This window comes from Paramormyrops kingsleyae, chromosome 18 (genome assembly GCF_048594095.1).
Source record: "Paramormyrops kingsleyae isolate MSU_618 chromosome 18, PKINGS_0.4, whole genome shotgun sequence".
In the NCBI taxonomy this organism is placed as follows: domain Eukaryota; kingdom Metazoa; phylum Chordata; class Actinopteri; order Osteoglossiformes; family Mormyridae; genus Paramormyrops; species Paramormyrops kingsleyae.
Genome location: NC_132814.1, coordinates 5,798,810 through 5,816,467, shown reverse-complemented (window position 1 = coordinate 5,816,467; position 17,658 = coordinate 5,798,810). Strand labels below are relative to the sequence as shown.

The window sequence follows — 17,658 nt, the reverse complement described above, 5'->3', positions numbered from 1 at the left end:
GGGAACATTGTAATTAAGGGCTGATCTGAGCGCCAGTTGCAAAGTGTTAGCAGCTAAGTGCTAGGAGCTAGGAGCCATAGGTGGATGGGACCCAGCTAGAGCCTCCAGGATGCTTCTAAATAAAGCGCCACTATTTCCACACACAGTTCCTACTGCACGAAAGATGCACGGTTTAATGCTTCTGAAAGTAAGATTAATGCGGTAATGCAGTCGGTGGTCTGCAGTGGGCCATCTTCTGGAAATGTCTTTGTTGGCTATTTAGCCTCTTTTAGTGGCATGTAGACCTTCTTTTGGGGAGACTGCGCCATGGCTGACCTGGAGTGGGTCAAGTATGATGGCAGGGTGGCCTGTTTCAGTGTGAGCACACACACACACACACACACACACGCACACACACACAAAAACCAGACCACGAAGCCTGCGAAGGAAAGACGTTGTAAAGCAGAGTTGGGTAGTTTAGGTCCAGAAAGTAAAAGTCCAGACCAGGAATTCCGTGACTCTTTATACTCAACTAATCTGGGCGACTCGTTATATTCAAAATCTTGGAAGGAAAAGTACTTCTTATGTCCTTTAGGGCCTCTTTCCAAGTTGTTTTCACAGTCTTTCATGGAACAATATTTGTCATAAGACCAGTTGCAGGTCTTGTTAAAAATGCCCCTGTCTTCGCCTAGTTCTTAGCAAACACAACCTGCTCATTTTAATAAATAGAGTCATCCTACTTTCCAATGTGTGAACAGCACTTCATTACGTGATGAATTCGGACAGAATTGAATCTGGAACTGATGTGGAAGCGTGTTCTTAGTCACGGCTGTATCGTCATCACAGATATGAGGAGCTTAGGCTCTTAGAGCCTGACACGCCCACCACCACCCCCCAGCCCCCCGGAGCCAGGCCTTATTCTGGGCTGGTGTTCATGGTTGTACCCATGCCTGTGTTTTTCTTCAGGTCTGGTGGGTATTCCGGCCTCCCACTGGTAAGCGATGTCGGCCGGCAGCAGAGAGCCTGCGTGCAGTGACCGCTAACTGCATTAAGGCCTGCGAGCTCTTCAAGAGTGCCTCTCAGCAGCAGAGCAGCACTAATGCGGGCAGGCCTAATGGTCATCTACCTCCATCTACTGGGGGGGCACCGTGTCTCCTTCCTGCCATGCGTGTGGCCTCCCGGGAAGATTAAGCAAATCTTACTGCCACCGGACTGAGAGAAGCATGGGAGTAAATGCTGTTAGCATTGATTTTTTTTCTTTAGCATTAGTGCATTTGCTGGTAGCCATGGAAACCAGGGTTTTTTGTTCCACTGTCTGAACATACATTAGGGTGGTGTTAGGGGGGGGGGGCAGACCATTGTGTACGCCGCCCAGGCACATTCCGAGTCCTCCCTAAGTGTCCATTCCGTTCGGGGAAGTCACTGTATCATGTTAAGTGGTATTAGACACCTTATAGCTTAGCTTTCACTGGATACGTAGCTTACCGCTCCTACACCTTCACACGTCGTCCATTAGTACAGGTCTTGTTCCTCAGTCACAGCACCTCTTGTCTCCACCGGCCAGCGGGGATTACAGGACAGAGCCGACGGATCCTGTGTAGGCCTTATCACGGCGTGGTGATGTCACTGTCATGGTGACACGTGGCAGCCTCCCACACTCGCTGGCCGGGCCGTAGCCGCGCCGTTCCAATAAAGATACCGAGTGTGACAAGATCTCAGTAGATGAAGCCTTTGTTCTTGTAAATGCCGCTGGGCAAGTCGCTCCTCTTGCTGTTGCCAGCTCCTTCACTCCCCGGCTGGCCGGCGTGACTACAAACACAGAACACGCCACTGCCAGTCTAAGTCGGTGTCCCTGCTTGATTTGTGATGAGCGACAGGAGGAGCCAAAGCGGGGGCATTCCTGTGATCTCCGCTTGTGTCTCAGTCCTGATACATGTGACGCTTGTGTGATCAGGCGTCACTTTGTGTTTCGCGATCCCATTGGCCGCGGTACTCGAAGGCTCCTGAGAAGTGTTGGCATCGCATGGTCCGTTTGTTCTCCACAGCCCTGTAGGTGACAAAACAACATTCAGCCAAGGCGGTCATGAGGCGGTTTGAGGTTTGTGTAGGCAGAGAGGACAGCTATTTTTTTTTAAACTTGATTCATTTAGATTTCTGTCCTTTGCTTGTGTGTTTGGGGTTGTATGGTAGCTCAGTGGTTAGCACTGTTGTCTCACACCTCTAGGGCCAGGGTTTGGGTCTCAGCCATGGCTACATGTGTGTGGCGTTTGCATGTTCTCTCCGTGATGTCATGGGGTTCCCTCTGGGAACTCTGGGTTTCCCTTTCTCCCTATCCACGGTCCAAAAACATGCTGAGGTGAATTGGAGTTACCTAATTGCCCAGAGATGTGGCATGTGTGAGTGTGCCCAGTGATAGGCTGGTGCCTGGTCTGTTCCCTGTCTCGCACTTGGTGATAGGCTGGTGCCTGGTCTGTTCCCTGTCTCGCACCTGGTGATAGGCTGGTGCCTGGTCTGTTCCCTGTCTCGCACCTGGTGATAGGCTGGTGCCTAGTCTGTTCCCTGTCTCGCACCTGGTGATAGGCTGGTGCCTGGTCTGTTCCCTGTCTCGCACCTGGTGATAGGCTGGTGCCTGGTCTGTTCCCTGTCTCGCACCTGGTGATAGGCTGGTGCCTGGTCTGTTCCCTTTCTCGCACCTGTTGATAGGCTGGTGCCTGGTCTGTTCCCTGTCTCGCACCTGTTGATAGGCTGGTGCCTGGTCTGTTCCCTGCCACGCACCTGTAGTCTCCAGGATAGACTCTGGACCCTTGGTGACCCTGAATAGGGCAAGCAGTTCCAGAAAATGGATGGAAGGTCTTTTTAGACTAGTTCAGCTCTTTAGTTATTGTGCTTTTTGACTTCTACTTTTTCATTTATTTCTTTTTTACAATTTTTGTTAATATCTTATTCTTAATTAGAAATTCCTCTCTTCCCTTCCCCACCCGTTTTCTGATCCCTAGGTCCTCTCACAAAAAAACAGGATGAGTCTTCAATGAACAGGCCCAGAGATGAAGGTATTCTTGTTGCATGTTTTTTATGTTTTTTGTTTTTACATTTTCTTTTTTTGTGGGAATCATGAAAGATAAACAGAAAAGATGAAGGTGAATATTTAGAATGACACGGTGTTTACACAGCAATGAAAGGTATCTGTCATATCTCAGCTGATATTTAAAAGCATCATGATCTGCTTGTGTTTAGGAGATCAGAGATGGCCTTTATCTGTGCACTTTACAGCCTCCGTGGGTCTGTGAGTCTCCTCTAACACTAGTGTGTGAGGGTCACTCATCACATAACTTTGAGGGAGATCTTTGGTTCGGCTCAGTATCAGAACCATCGGTGTGAAGAACAAATCTCAACATCTCTGCCTGTGTGGACCAGAACGCCCTACACACCCACAGCATCGCTTCCCAAACGGACCAGGGCATCATCCTTCCAGGCTCCACCATTACCCATAGTGTCTGCTGATCATTCAGAATGCATATTATGCTACACAGGGTTAAAAAAGAACTCCGTTCCACCATTGGTGGTTCCTCAGGTTTTTCTTGCTGACAGATGGATAATCAAACAATCTTATATTTCTGTGGTTTATTCACCTTACATTTCAAAATCCCTCCATCCTATCTTGCAAATAGATGTGTCTTGTGACAGGAGAAAGCTGCAAACCACAGCAACAGACAAAAAAAAGCCAAACCTTTTATGCTTTTGACTGTGTGGAATCAGGAGCATAGCATTGATACAAAGTGCGCATATGCCGTACCTGAACAGGACCCTGCTTTTTATGTGTTTTTTTTTAACTTGGTTATGTTGGCTGGGTTTGCTCAGAAGAGGGAACATTTTTTAAGATGTTGTCTGTAAATGAGTGGGAGTTTTTCAGACCCAATTGGCCGCTTGAGGGGCGTAAGATATGGTACCTAATGAACCGAATCTCAGAACACAGATCTGTGAAGAACAAGATGGCTATGTCCTCCATTCCAGCCCTAGTTGGGCCCTAATTAAGAGCATTGGTGACGCCTGAGGAGGCACTTAAACATGTTACAGATCTATGTAGAGGGTGGAGAGGGCTCTGATCATCATCATTAATGAATACAGACACACTGAACATAGTTCTGATCATATTTATACAGTGTGACACAGAATATAGCTCAGATCAAATTATCATCTTTAGTACTCAGCTCTCTATGACTTTAGTCCTGAGATTTTCCATCTTTAGTACTCTTCTCTCTCTGACTCTGATCTTTCTCCATCCTTAATATTAAGCTCTCTGTGACTTTATTGATGGTCTCTCTCCATCTTTAGTACTTGACTCTCTCTGGATTTCCTGGCTTTGGTGCCAAACCCTCCATCTCTTGCAATCATGTATTGTGAATCTTAGGAACAAACAGTCTTCTCTATATAACGAGGAGCAGAAGAACAGGGCCGAGCGGATTGGAGACACCTCTTGTGGCAAGCAGCCGCGCGCTAATCCTCTTCCGCTCATCCATCTCTGTCCCCTCATCCTGCCATCCCATGGGTCCCTGAGAACACTCACCTGATTTCCTGACCACCTGGAGAGCCGTGGAGGACTTTAACACTATTTAGTTCTCATATTAATCCTGGTTGCATTGTTTACTTTCTCTGCAGGTGCTATTATCTTACAATTATGTACACAGTTTCATGCCTTCACATACTAGATGGTTCATGTAAGTTTTACTTACACAAAGATGTTCTGGGGGCAGAACAAGAAAATGATTGGTTCAGAGAGATAACTGAGGAGTCAAGGAGTCAACTGAAGAGTCAATCAGATGTCTTGGTCCCACGTCCTCTAGTTGCTTAGACCCACCCCTGCTACAATCTGAATGGTTATCTCTCTCAACCAATCGTTTTTCCTTCTGCCCTCAGAACATTTTTTTGTAAGTACAACCCCCACAAACTACTAGATGTTTAATATCTTAGCATCACAGATATGGGTATGCAGGCAGACCCTCTCCCAAGGGGTTACACATCCCCCCCCCCCCTCCATTTATAGGGTTCAATTGGTTCCAACCCAGTAGTACAGCTTTCTAATTCCGATTCAGAATCACTTGCAGCCAATGTAGAAGCTCAAGGAAAGAAACTCATAGCCAACTAAAGCTAAAGAGCAAAGAATGGGTGATGTGTAAATATATAAATAATAGAATAATATGAAATTGGTTTATTTTTGGGGGCAGCACTGTGGTAGGAGAAGGAGATCAGTCTCTGGGACAGAACACCATTCCTGGCAGGGGGGGGGAGTGTTATGTATTTACACATGACTGTTTTACGGCACCTACTGTAAGAGTGTGTGCATGCGTGTGCGTGGGTTCTGGTTTGTGTATGCAAATGCCTGTGTAATCTGCAGCATTGCAGGTACCAATGTGTGTGGGGGGGGGGGGGACGGGGTTGGCTTGTGTGTGAGTGAGGCTTGTCTCCATGGCAACCCAAAGTGTGTGAGTCAGTGTGATGGAATGGGCATTGTGGTTTTATTGTGGAGAGCGAGTCTGAGCAAAGCTATTACCATGGAGACCTACAGGTGCCTCTGTCTGTCTGCGTGTATGTTTGCATGCACGTATGATTATTAAGAAATGGTAACTCTTTTTTTCCCTGTACTATATTTTTAACATGTTGTTCCACCGTATGTTTTTCCTGTTTCAAAGTGCCCTGCCCCCCTTCCCAGAGTTCAGTGGGGCGCACAGATACTGTGCTTTTTAGTTACAATTCCACTCGGCCTGGTTTTCATGTTACTTGTTCCGCTAGCTGGTGGAGACACATACTGAGTGCTGTATCACATTTTCGACTCGTTTCAGCTTCTCTCGTTGTTTGTTTATATAGGGACTGTAGCTCACAGTTTGTGCCCTTTCCTTTCCTGTCTCATGTGGGCGTGCGTGTGGGATTTCTGCATTATGTATGTGTGCGTATGTCTCTGTATGCGTGAGCAGACATCCGCGACCGCAGGAAAAAGCCCGTCATGCTGTTCATCCACGGTGGCTCCTACATGGAGGGCACAGGGAACATGTTTGACGCCAGCGTCTTGGCTGCGTTCGGCAACGTTATCCTGGTTACAATGAACTATCGGCTGGGCGTGCTTGGTGAGTACACCTCCGCTTTTGCAGGTGTGTGTGTGCATGGCATCAGTGTGTGCAGGTACAGTACTGTGCAGAAATCTTTGCCAGTCGATGTTTAAATGATCTTGTTAGTGTAAAACTATATAACATTATATCTGTCAAAATGTGTCAGCTTAGCCCCTTTAAAACCTCCCCTAAAGTCTCCCCGGTGTTTGCAGCAGCCGTCACACACACACACACACACACACACACACTTGACCACTAGCACACCATGTTTGGCTAATCAGTACCTCTTAAAATTATTTAATTAATTAGGTCAATTAATTAACTGAGCTGGTGGTGAAATGTAACAAAGTCATGGACTGGCTGAGGTGCCCCTGAGGAGGGGTTTGGGAACTGAAGTGGTGTTCATCTAGCCATCCTACAAGATATCAGTATGTTTTTGGAGAAAAGAAGAAATTCCTGTTTTTATTGTATTACTCTTAATTTGCACATATTCTTATCTTTTCTTAGCAAATAACTCTAAATATGGTCTTTGTGTCCTTTGCACAGTACTTTATCTGAAAAAATCCATAGATTTATGAGATTTTGTTTGTGTGCATGTGTGTGAGAGTAAGCGTGTGTCTTTGAAGCCGTATTGTGTGGGTCTGTGTACTGTAGCTTTGTGGTGTATCAGGTTATTGGTTTGTTGTGTGATGTAGAAACATCATTGCAGCTAGCCCAAACCCCAACCTATCAGAACATTTTTTTGGATAAACTAGAGCACAGAACTAGGACAGAGTTTAGACGGCTGTCTAATGTAGAGGAGTAGTGGAGAGAATCAGCAAACTGGCATTATAAAGTCCTCCACAATTCACTAACGCTAGCATTAGAGCAGAAATAGGCCATGTTTTTAATATGTTTATGTATGTGTGTATGTGGTAACAGGCCTTGGAAAGAGTCATATGGGCCTATGCTTGTGCTGGAGATCCACACTGAGGTGCTTGGTTACTGATTCATTTTAACACTTTATTATCTTTACTTTCGCCAAAGAAATTCACACAAGACGGAACAATTCTTAACATGACACAGAATGTAATTATTTGTTTGACTATTGATTCTTTAGGAAACAACTCAATTACATTGCAAAGGTCACGACCTGGTTTATGAGTACCCTGAATAAGAAAAGACGCATGTCTCCCTGCACTGTGAAGGACCCAGTGATCATCAGCGAAAGATGTGTGTCTCTGTGAAGTACTCAATTAGCATTACGTAATCTTCAGTGCCTCTCTGTTATTTGAAAGGGTTTTTGAACATTGTTAAAAAAAAATCCATGTCTTCATTTAAGTGATGGACCCAGTGATAATTAAGTAAAGATCTGTGTCACTCTGAATTGTGAAGGACTCAGTGAACATTAAGGTAAACCCAGTGTTTCTCTATGCTGTGAAGGACTCAGTGATCATCAGCTAAAGATGTGTGTTTCTGTGAAGTACTCAGTTATCATTAGGTAATCTTCAGTGCCTCTCGGTTATTTGAAAGGGTTTTTGAACACTGGTAAAAAAAAAAATCAATGTCTTAATTTAAGTGATGGACCCAGTGATAATTAAGTAAAGATGTGTCACTCTGAATTGTGAAGGACTCAGTGAGCATTAAGGTAAACCCAGTGTTTCTCTATGCTGTGAAGGACCTAGGGATCATTACATAAAGACCAATGTAGCCATTCAGGCAGAACAAAAACAAGGAAGAAACATTGACTGACCAGGAACATCAGCCAAGGTCCAGGTAGCAGGCAGAAGGGGCTGAAGGATACAGCGATTTGAAGACTGTGTCCTTGCTGTGTTATCTCTCTTAAAGGTATCGATATTAAAATATCCTGTAATATAAATGGGAACAAATGTTTCAAAGCTTCAGTTTAACGCCTAAATAATAATAAAAAAACAATACTAATGAATCACGGCAGGAAGATAAAGACTTTCTTGTTGTACTGAGTTCAGACAGGGAAGACCCAAATCCCTGTTCAAGCAACTAGTGGGTCATATAGCGTCCGATGTGGCAACGAGATAAAATCAGAACTTCAGGCTCGCTTGCCTGGCATGTTCACAAAAGTCCCTTCATGTCATGGTAAAGTGTTACTAATATTTTCCATATCAATGAGACGGCCATCTGAAATTCTCAACCTGAAATCTGGGATGTATGAGCAAGACGGGCCGCACTCTGTAGGTGGTTTATAGCGCCAGTGTGTCTAAGATTGATTGCTTTTGTTTTGTTTTTTTTACCGACTTTCATAGCGCACGCTCATTTCTCCATTCATCTTCCAACTGCTTATACTGGTCAGGATCATGGTGGGGGGGGACCTATCCCAGGCGGCATAAGTCACAATGCAGAGGTACACCCTGGATAGAATGAAATATTAATTATAATATATGTTTATGTCAATATGTGTACACATTCATAATTGCCTAACTTTTTCATGGCCTGTTGCTTTTGTTTATAAAGAGGAAAAATGTTTTTTTTTTATTATCATACACACGGTGCATGTACTTTGTCATTTAAACACCATTACTTTGACGTGAATAAAAGTTCATTTTAATGGAATGCTTCAGCACTAGGAGATTAATTAGATAGATTAAGCAGGCGTGGATCATTAAGCAGAAGGTTGTTGTTTGCACTGACCAGAGCTAAATGCTCCTTCACTGTGGTGCTCGTGTTCTGGTTTGGGGTTACGGTTGGGCATCTGTCAGCGGGGGGGGGGGGGGGGAATGGACTGGAGCCAGAATCAGCGTTGCTCATGATAAGATAATCACCTGCATCATTAAGTAATTGACAAACCTTAGAACCTAACAAGGGGGAAGAAGTAGGGGCGGTGAACCTGCTGGGCATAGGGAGAGAACATTTCTTGTAGGGATGTGTTGTTATGCAACTCATTAATTTAGCATTTAATTAGGGATAACCGGGGTTTCATTTTGATACATTTTTATTTCTGCTTTTTCATGCCCCAGAAATTCTGCATTCGGAATTTGCATCGGCGGTTAATTTAGCAGGTCACTGTGTTTTGTTTCAGAGTTCAGAGTCTCTGATTTTTTGCTGTTTTCTTCACATACATCTGGGAGCTTCTCACAGTAACAGGCAGCTGCTCTGTCACATTACCTAATTAAAAATTATGCAGCTGGGCTGTAAATACACAGTACAGTGGTACCTCGGTTCTCGAACTTAATCCTTTCCGGACTCCAGATAGAATCCTAAAAAGTTCGAGTTCTGATCGAATTTTTCCCATAAGAAATAATGGAAAACCAATTATTTGTTTCCCGGCCCCCCAAAATTACACTTAAACATGTTTTTTTTAGCATTTAAACACAAAATGAACAGGATAAAACAAGAAGAGCATTTTTTTCTTAATGGCTTCCAAAACGATAAAGATCTTATCCCAACATTACCCCTGTCCTGCCCCGATCGTCCGCTCCTTCCGTGTGCCACGCCCCCTCGTTAACCTCGTGTGGGATCCCCATGTGATCAGCTGTTTCTGGTTGTTGTCATTAGTCCTCTGTATTAAGTCCGCGTTTCAGTTTGTTTCCCCAGTCCGGTCATTGGGTGCGTTCGACTTGCTTACAGCGCTGGCTTAAAGCAACGCATTCTGATCCTGACGCAATGCATTACAGTTGGATGCATTGCGACCTCTCACCCGGCTGCACAAACTGGAACCGCCTCCGTGACGACACACCTTTGCCCTTATTGGCTGAAGAGTTTAGTTACACGCATGACGTTTTTATCCCAGGCAGTTCCGATGCGTAATCTACTATTTCTCCCGAATATCACGTAAAGCAGTGAGAACTGGTTTTCAGTTAATTTACCTGGTAAAATAAAGTTTAAATAAATGACATAAATGCTCTAATAGTACACGTAAGTTAGTGGTTTATTTGCAGTATTGTTAGTTACTCTAATGTTGCGCTGCTTTATTTGGTTAATCATCCAGTCTGTGAAGAAGGCATTCAAGTAAGAATTGGATTGTAATATGACTCATTTCCTGGCGCGTACAATTTATATTAGGTCAGCATTCACGGTTTGACTTCTGATATTCAGCTCGAGTTCTAGGTCAAACTGGTTTGTGAGACTTTCAAGAAATTTGAGTTCTAGTGAGTTCGAGAACCGAGGTACCACTGTATTTGTTGATGGTTTCATTAAGATTTCAGGATTTTCGAGGAACTGCCTCCACACTTCTTTTGTAACGTACGTACGTGTTGCTGCAAATAATTTGTCAAATAATATACAGTACCAGTCAAAAGTTTGGACATGGAAAGTCGCCTACAAAGAAGAGTGATTGTGTCGCATCGCATGACCTGGCCACCTGACCTAAACACAGCAGAGATTGTTTGGGAGGAGTTTGACCAGCATTTGTGGGTCTTCCTTCCGGACTGCTGGAAAACCATCCCAGGAGGCCACCTCATGAAATTGGCATAGAGAAGACAGCAGGGTCAGCCAATCCCTGTAGCAATTGGGGTTAAGGGCCTCGCTCAAGGGGCCAATGGTGGCATCACTCTGCCAACCATGGGATTTGAACCAGCAACCTTTTGAGTCCCAATCCACTGATTTTCTTTTTTTTTCTTTAATACTCTTTTGGTCAGTTCTTAATTCAATATGTTATTTTATAGTTTTGATGTCTTTATAAAATATTAGATGTAGAGATTAGTACAAATAAACCTTTCTATGGGTAAGTGTGTCCAAACTTTTGACTGACATTGTATATATGTGTATTTCCGCCATGCCGTTGAGGTTTTTTTCCCCACAGTACTTAAACATGCAGTTAGGCTAACAGACATCTCCAAGTTGCCTGCAGGGTATGGTTTTGAATGTGAGTGCTTGCCCAGTGATGGGCAGGGTCTGCCTCAGCCGTGTGCCTGGGATAGGCTCCAAGCTCCCCTGTGACTTTGACCAGGTTAAGCAGCTAGAAGATGGATGTCCACATGGTTTTTCCAGAGGTACCTTCCAGAATCACTGCAGCAGGCCGTTTTAGGACATTGCTCATTTAATGAAATCTTTGCAGATCGTTTTTGATGGATCTGGCAGCCTCAATGGTAAAGAGTATTCAGAAGTACAGAAGCTAACTGTAACCGTTATCGCAGAAATCAGGATGAGGCCGACCACACAGCCCAGTTCAGGAATCCTCTTTATCTTCTATTTCTATCTTGTTTCCTCGTTCTCTGCTCCTTGCCCAGATTTGCTGGAAATAAATTTTGTGAATATTTCCTAATAACTAATCACTTAAGTATTTCCACAGAGTTGTAATGCAATGAATAACGGTAATATAAATGACCACTGTCTGTTAAACGACCAATGTAAAGACTGTAAAAATAATGATAAGTCAAATACTGGAATTTCTAGTATAAATTCTAAATTATGGACATGGTACTTCATGCTCAGTATTGACTTTTTTACATGGTGTCTTCACTGCGATCTCACTCCAGTGTTCCACAGCTTTCTTTCCATAGTCCCAGACCCTCCTTGCTCAGAGCAGCTTATCCTCTCACTGCCCTCTATTCAAACATGTCAAAGTTCATAACCGGCATCTTCTATCATGACCATCTGACTCTCTAACAGTCTTTTAAATCATATTACTTCTTATTAGCTTCATAATACTTTTTTGTGTGAACTTATCTGCCCGTCTCACCTTCCACGTTCTCTCTCTCTGTCCCCATTGTTCTCTGTTTTCTCTCTCTCTTTCTATATTCTCGCAATATCTGTCAAATTTGAATTCAAAGACTTATTTATTCCCATGAAAAGGTTTTAGCGCTTGAGTTGCTAAAACATTTAACAGACAGTCAACAAATGAATCATTGAAACAAACGTTAAAGAAACCGGTAAAGACGACAAAGCACTATAAAGGTAATAGTCAGATGTCGATACACAGCTTCTTATATTACCCTCTCTGAAAAACTGTCACAAATGTGGACATCAGTACATTTTCTACAGTCGTTTATCCAATGCAATGTCACTATGAGCTTGGAGTCTGTCCCAGGAGACACAAGGCAGAAGTCAGGGGACCCTGGATGAGATTCTGGCCAGTAAGCCAGTGAAGTGTTTTTTTTCCAGTCTTCCTCAGCTTCCTCCTGTTTTTCCCTTTGTGAGTGAGATCTAGGCTGGGCTTCACTTCTGAGGGTTAATGCTACCCTGCAGGCTGTTTTCATTGCCACTGTCTTCCCTCCTTATAACGTGCATGTAGGCTCCGGTGCTTGGCTAATTAGTTCAGTTCTTCTTGCTTTTACTAGTTTGTTACCTTGATTGAAAGACTCATCCGGCCTCTTCACATTAACATTAGTGATTGTTAGCATGGTTATAGGAGACCGACCAATCAGCACACAGCAAGAACTCAGTGCTTAAGTGAAATCCAGGTCCTTTTAATTGAAATGGTAGTTTACAAATCCTGTCTTAGCTCAAAGTGTCCTCCCTGACATGGATTATCTGATCACCCTAATTTATTGCCCATTCTACTTTGTTCTTTCGTTTGATTCGTCTCTGACGGTTTGAAACGTACAAAGCTGTATTTGTTAAATCTTTTAAAAATGTTGATGCTGGGTGCCTCATTACTAAAGGCAGTTATCCAAGAGAATCGATCTTAGGCAAATCTCACCATGTAGTGAGGCAGCCTAATCTTACTTTGGCAAGATATCACACAGTGAAAGTGTACTATTCTTATAGGCCAGTGCTTCCCAATCCGGTCCTCAGAGAGCCACAGCTGGTCCACATTTCTGCTCCCTCCGAGCTCACTGCCAGACAGTCCACATTTCTGCTCCCTCCGAGCTCACTGCCAGACAGTCCACATTTCTGCTTCCTCCCAGTTCCCAAAAACGTGGACTATCTGTGGGTCCCCAAGGACCGGATTGGGAAACACTGCTCTAGACAACAGTGACAACAATAAAGAACTGAGTAGCGTGAAAGCCTAGATTTTTGCTTCATAAATAAATCGAGGTTCAGTACCACATATCAAGTTTCTTTAACACCTTTAATTCTGTAGATAGCAACCATGCTTTACTCAGAACAATTGGGTGCTTTACTCAAATCAAAACATTTTCTTGTGGAATCCCCACTAGTGTACCCTCACAGGTCTCTCTCACTTGGTCTCTCCTGTTCTCTTACTTCCATTCAGAGAGAGGTGTGTCCACAATTCATTTCACCACCCAATATCAATACTCTCTCGATTCTTTCTTCCTTTTCCTTCCAAATAATGCATAAGGCTTTTTTTGAAGAGCGGTACGGCATTAATATCAAAGGTGGAATAGGACACATCCGAATTATCAATTTAAAGTCCTAGTTTCACCGGTAATGTTAATGTGTTAAATACTGCATGAGTCGGCCTCTTTCCTCAGCTCCTGTAATTTACACATTTGTGTCTGTAACCGAAGTACCACCGCATGTGGTTCTTTCTCATAGCCTAATGAGAAGTTTTTATGGCTACTAAAGCATTTTTTATCTTGGCACATCAATGCACACGACTGTAAAAGAATCAGTCCATTCTTCTCCAGCAAAGTCCGGCAGGTGGTGCTTCTTGTCCCCTCCACTGTGTCCCATAGGGGGCGCTGTCCACCTCCACCCTCTCTGTCCCACAGATGCGTGCCTGCTGGTGTAATGAGGGTGACCTTACTGATCTTCCTGACAGCAGTGAGTCACCACCACAATAGCTGCCAACCCTTTGGTTCAGTGGATGTGGGAGCCCTGAGACCCTGTGCCAATATCATGTTAGGGCTTTTAGACCTGATGCCTAATTGCTGCACAGCTCTCTCTTTAGTGATGCATGTTAGAGAAGATTCTCAGTCTGTCTTATTCACCTCCCCAATACCTCTCAGTAGCCCCCCCCCCCCCCCTTTCGGCTTGTATGTTATTGCAGGAGGAGAATTAGCTTGATTATCCTTTCTGTTTGATGCATTTACCAATAAGCCCTTCTGTGGTATGATGCAACATGGCTGCAGGAAATCAATATTTCATTGCACTTCCTTATTACTAAGTGCCTGGTTATGAGCTGAAGTTGCCCGTCTATGAGGAGCTCATAGTCTGAGGCCCCCCAGAGTCAAGGCAGGGTACTTATTCACCAGCCTTTGGTTAGTCTCTCATCCCCCGTGTAAAAATCTCTCCCGCCTCGCATTGCATATTGTTAGTACTGCATCTGTATTTTTAGAATTGACTTAAGAACTGCTTCTTTGTGTGTATTGTTTGTGCGCATAGAGGCATCTGTGTGCGAGTAACTAGCTACGCGTGCATGTCTGTGCATGCCTTTGGTTTGCTTTGGTCTTCGACTTTAAGGGCACTAATTATGTATCATAGGCCCACACCCTGAAAAAAGTTCAACTCTAGATAAATCATTACATTAAGCCTTTTTATTGTTCTCATTCCAGCACAGATTCTGTAATTGTCTTTGTTGTGTTTGATGACTTAACTGGAGTTTCCAGTTTATGTGTATGAGGTGGAACAATCACTGTGTCATAAATTTTTGTGAAATGGGTAAGCAGATGTAAACAGTAATGGGTGTGTCAATGATGAGTCTCTTTTTATCGAGTCTTTGTCTGTCACCTTTTTGCTGCTGGGAGACGTGCGCTTGTCCCCAGCTTCAGTAAAATGTTGCTTTTGGGCCCTTTACTGGTTGAAATATAAGTGTTTGAACTGCTGGGGTTACAGGTGTGTTATTGCTGCTGGGGTTTCTGCGGTAATTGTCCCAGGAGGGCATTTGATGAGCAGAGCTACTGCCCTGCATTCAATGCATGGGCTTCATGTTTCGTGTTGCTTTTGGTTTCGGGTTTGGCTGCTAACCTTTGCCTCGTGTTCGCATTACATGAACTGATAGCTGAGAGTCTGACCAGCTGTGATATTGCATGTTGTAAGACTTTTACCAAAAACACTCTAATGTGTTATTTTATTTTATTTTATTCTGTTTTGCGGATTTAAAACGCTGCGTTGCCTTCACAATTTATCAGTATATGCATTGTTAAGGTAGAATGACTTGGCATGATCATAAATCTTGGACTGATTCTAAAGGCAATATTTATTTTATAGAATGTATTATTCCATAGAAATATGCTTGCGTTCTCATTAGGTCACGGTGTGAAATATGGAGGCTGATGCCCAGTATTCCCTCAACGAATATTATAAGGTGATGTGCTTTTTCTGGAGTCTGTTTTTCTTGGTATATTGTGCTATTTGTCTTGTTAGATTTTGCACCCCGGTCCACCGTCCTGCCAGGAACCAGTTCTGGCAGTGTTTCCGTGAAAGATTCCAGTTCAGCAGGTCAGAGCTGGTCGGGAATATCTGTTACTAGTGAAATTTTGTCATTTCTTTCTCTTGCACCCTTTCTTTCAGTCTCTCCTGCTGACTCATTATGAACATTAGAGAAATCAAATAGGCGGAAGCAAGCACCTTTTAACAGGAAGACATTTGCATCAATCTGTGTGGGTTTTTGTTAGTTCGAGATTCCCTTCGACTGAAGGATTTTCCGTCAGATTGCTTGTGATAATTTTTTAATGAGTGTTTTACTGGCTGGGCTTCCCGCGGTCTGACATACGGTCTCCTACCCAGAATGCACTGAACCCAGTGCTGTGTTATAATATTTGCACTCATTCGTTTTGTCAAACTGTGCGCATGGTAAATTAATAATAAGTGAAACTATGACGCATAAAATAAAAATGTTTATGGGATGAGCTTCCATTAGCCTCACAGAGTCCATCTCTCTGCACTAATGCAGAAATGAGGCTGAACACGGCGGGGGGGGGGGCTGGATGGAGACCAAGGAAAAGAGTGAGACATTGATTATTTTATCTCTTTTTTTTTTCTTGCGAGTTCCTGAAGGAAAGCAATGTCATCCACTTTTTCTTCTCTTATTAAGTGAGCCCATTTAGACAGTTCACTAAGGTAGTGTTTCCCAATCCGGTCCCCAGGGACGCTCAGACAATCCATGTTTTCGCTCCCTCCCAGCTCCCTGCCAAAAACGTGCACTGACTGGGGCTCCTCCAGCACCGAATTGGAGAAACACTGCATTAAGGTGAATACAATAAATGCAAGGACATGGCAGAAGAACACAAACATCAAAGCAAAATAAATAGATTTTAATATGGCTGGAATTTAAAAAAAAAAAAAAAGAAGCAAAGAAGAGAGGTGGAAGCATGGGTGGGAATTATCTGGAAGAAACAGGAGAACTGAGACACACCAATCCAGAGAAGAAGGTGAGGGACCAATTTGGTTTCCCTGTCGCTCTGGTTCCTCTAGATGCACATGAACATTTGGCTTTGGGTTGTTGCCAGGCAACTGCACCCGACTGCATCAGCTGGGTTAATGCCAACGGCAGGCAGAGCCTGGGGGACGTTGGGGGAAGTTGGTGGGGGGGGACACACAGGGTAAGAGCACAGTCACTCCACTTGCTGCTGTATGTCCTTACTCACCAAGGGCTGCCTGTACAGTACAGTACACTCATTCTGTGTCTGCCTCCTTCCTAAAGAGAGGTGTCAGGTGGACTGATTGATTTAACTCCAGAGCGTTTTCCTTATTGATCAATCTATCAATAAGGGAGAATAGAAGCTAAACTCGTGCCCTCGTCCTCTCGGATGAAATTAACAGAGTAGTCAAGTCGTCAGGTCAAATTTAAAGCATGAATTATTCAGTAGAGAATAATTGTTGAATATGGTGACTTGGCTTTTATATAAATCCTGCATTCCTGGTATGAAATAAATTTAGGAAGGAAATGATGTGCAATCAGAGGTGTCAGAGACGCCTCGTTCATATGAATAAAAGACCAATTTGGCTGGTGGAAAGAAGACTGCCAACCCCGCTGTGCATGGTCGACAGATGTAGACGTCCCGCGGAGCCAATCAGAGAAGCAGTGTTTGCTCATTCAACCAATCGCAGCAGCGGCCTGCTGTCATCCGGGCGACTGCTGCACCAATGTGACGCAGTCTGGGTCCCACCGGGCTCAGCGCTTTCACACCTTGTGCGAGTTCAGGGCTTTATGGGGAATCGTCACACCGTTAGCAAGCGCTTGTACCATTGACGGGGTACAGGCGACAGGAGCTGCATCTGTGACTTGACGCGGCCCGGCTGCCCACATCTGCTCTGTCAGCGTCGTGTTTGCCTTTTTTTAACTACTGCTGTCCCCTGAGCACCGATCGAGCAGCTGTTCCTTTTTATCCGGCTGCTGAGCTGCTTCTCTCTCCTTCGTCACCGTGATGCTGCCTTCACCTCGTTTTTACCCCAGCACACAGCATTTGACACCATGCTGGACTGTCAAACCCAGATCCCTGCCGGGACAGAGCCACCCCCCCCCCACCCCGCTCCAGCCCACTGTCATCAATGGTAGATACAGTAGTTCAGGTCCAGAATGTAAAAATCCGGACCAAAATATTGTTTCAACCGAGAAAGTCAAGCACTCTGTGACTGTGAGGCTCAACTGGTTGGTTGAAGCAAAATCTTGGTCTGGATTTTTACTTTCTGGACCTGAAATGTCCACCTCCGACCATCATATCCCACAGGGTTTCTACGTGTTTGGTGAGAAGAGCTTCCTTTAGTCTCCTATTAAATCTGTGTCGTTTATGGGTTCTGTGTTTTAAATGTGAACTGACACACAACACAGGAGGGA

General features: G+C 44.1%; 1 protein-coding gene across 3 annotated transcripts in view; it reads left to right on the top strand.

Annotated features, from left to right (window-relative positions):
* LOC111852926 (neuroligin-2-like) overlaps nt 1-17,658 on the top strand; it is a 50,313-nt gene that overhangs the window by 20,865 nt on the left and 11,790 nt on the right. For all 3 annotated transcript variants that reach the window (XM_023829314.2, XM_023829313.2, XM_023829315.2), the window contains 2 exons: nt 2,976-3,029; nt 5,949-6,098. In XM_023829314.2, coding sequence (XP_023685082.1) covers nt 2,976-3,029; nt 5,949-6,098 — 204 coding nt within the window. The remainder of the gene's footprint in view (nt 1-2,975; nt 3,030-5,948; nt 6,099-17,658) is intronic.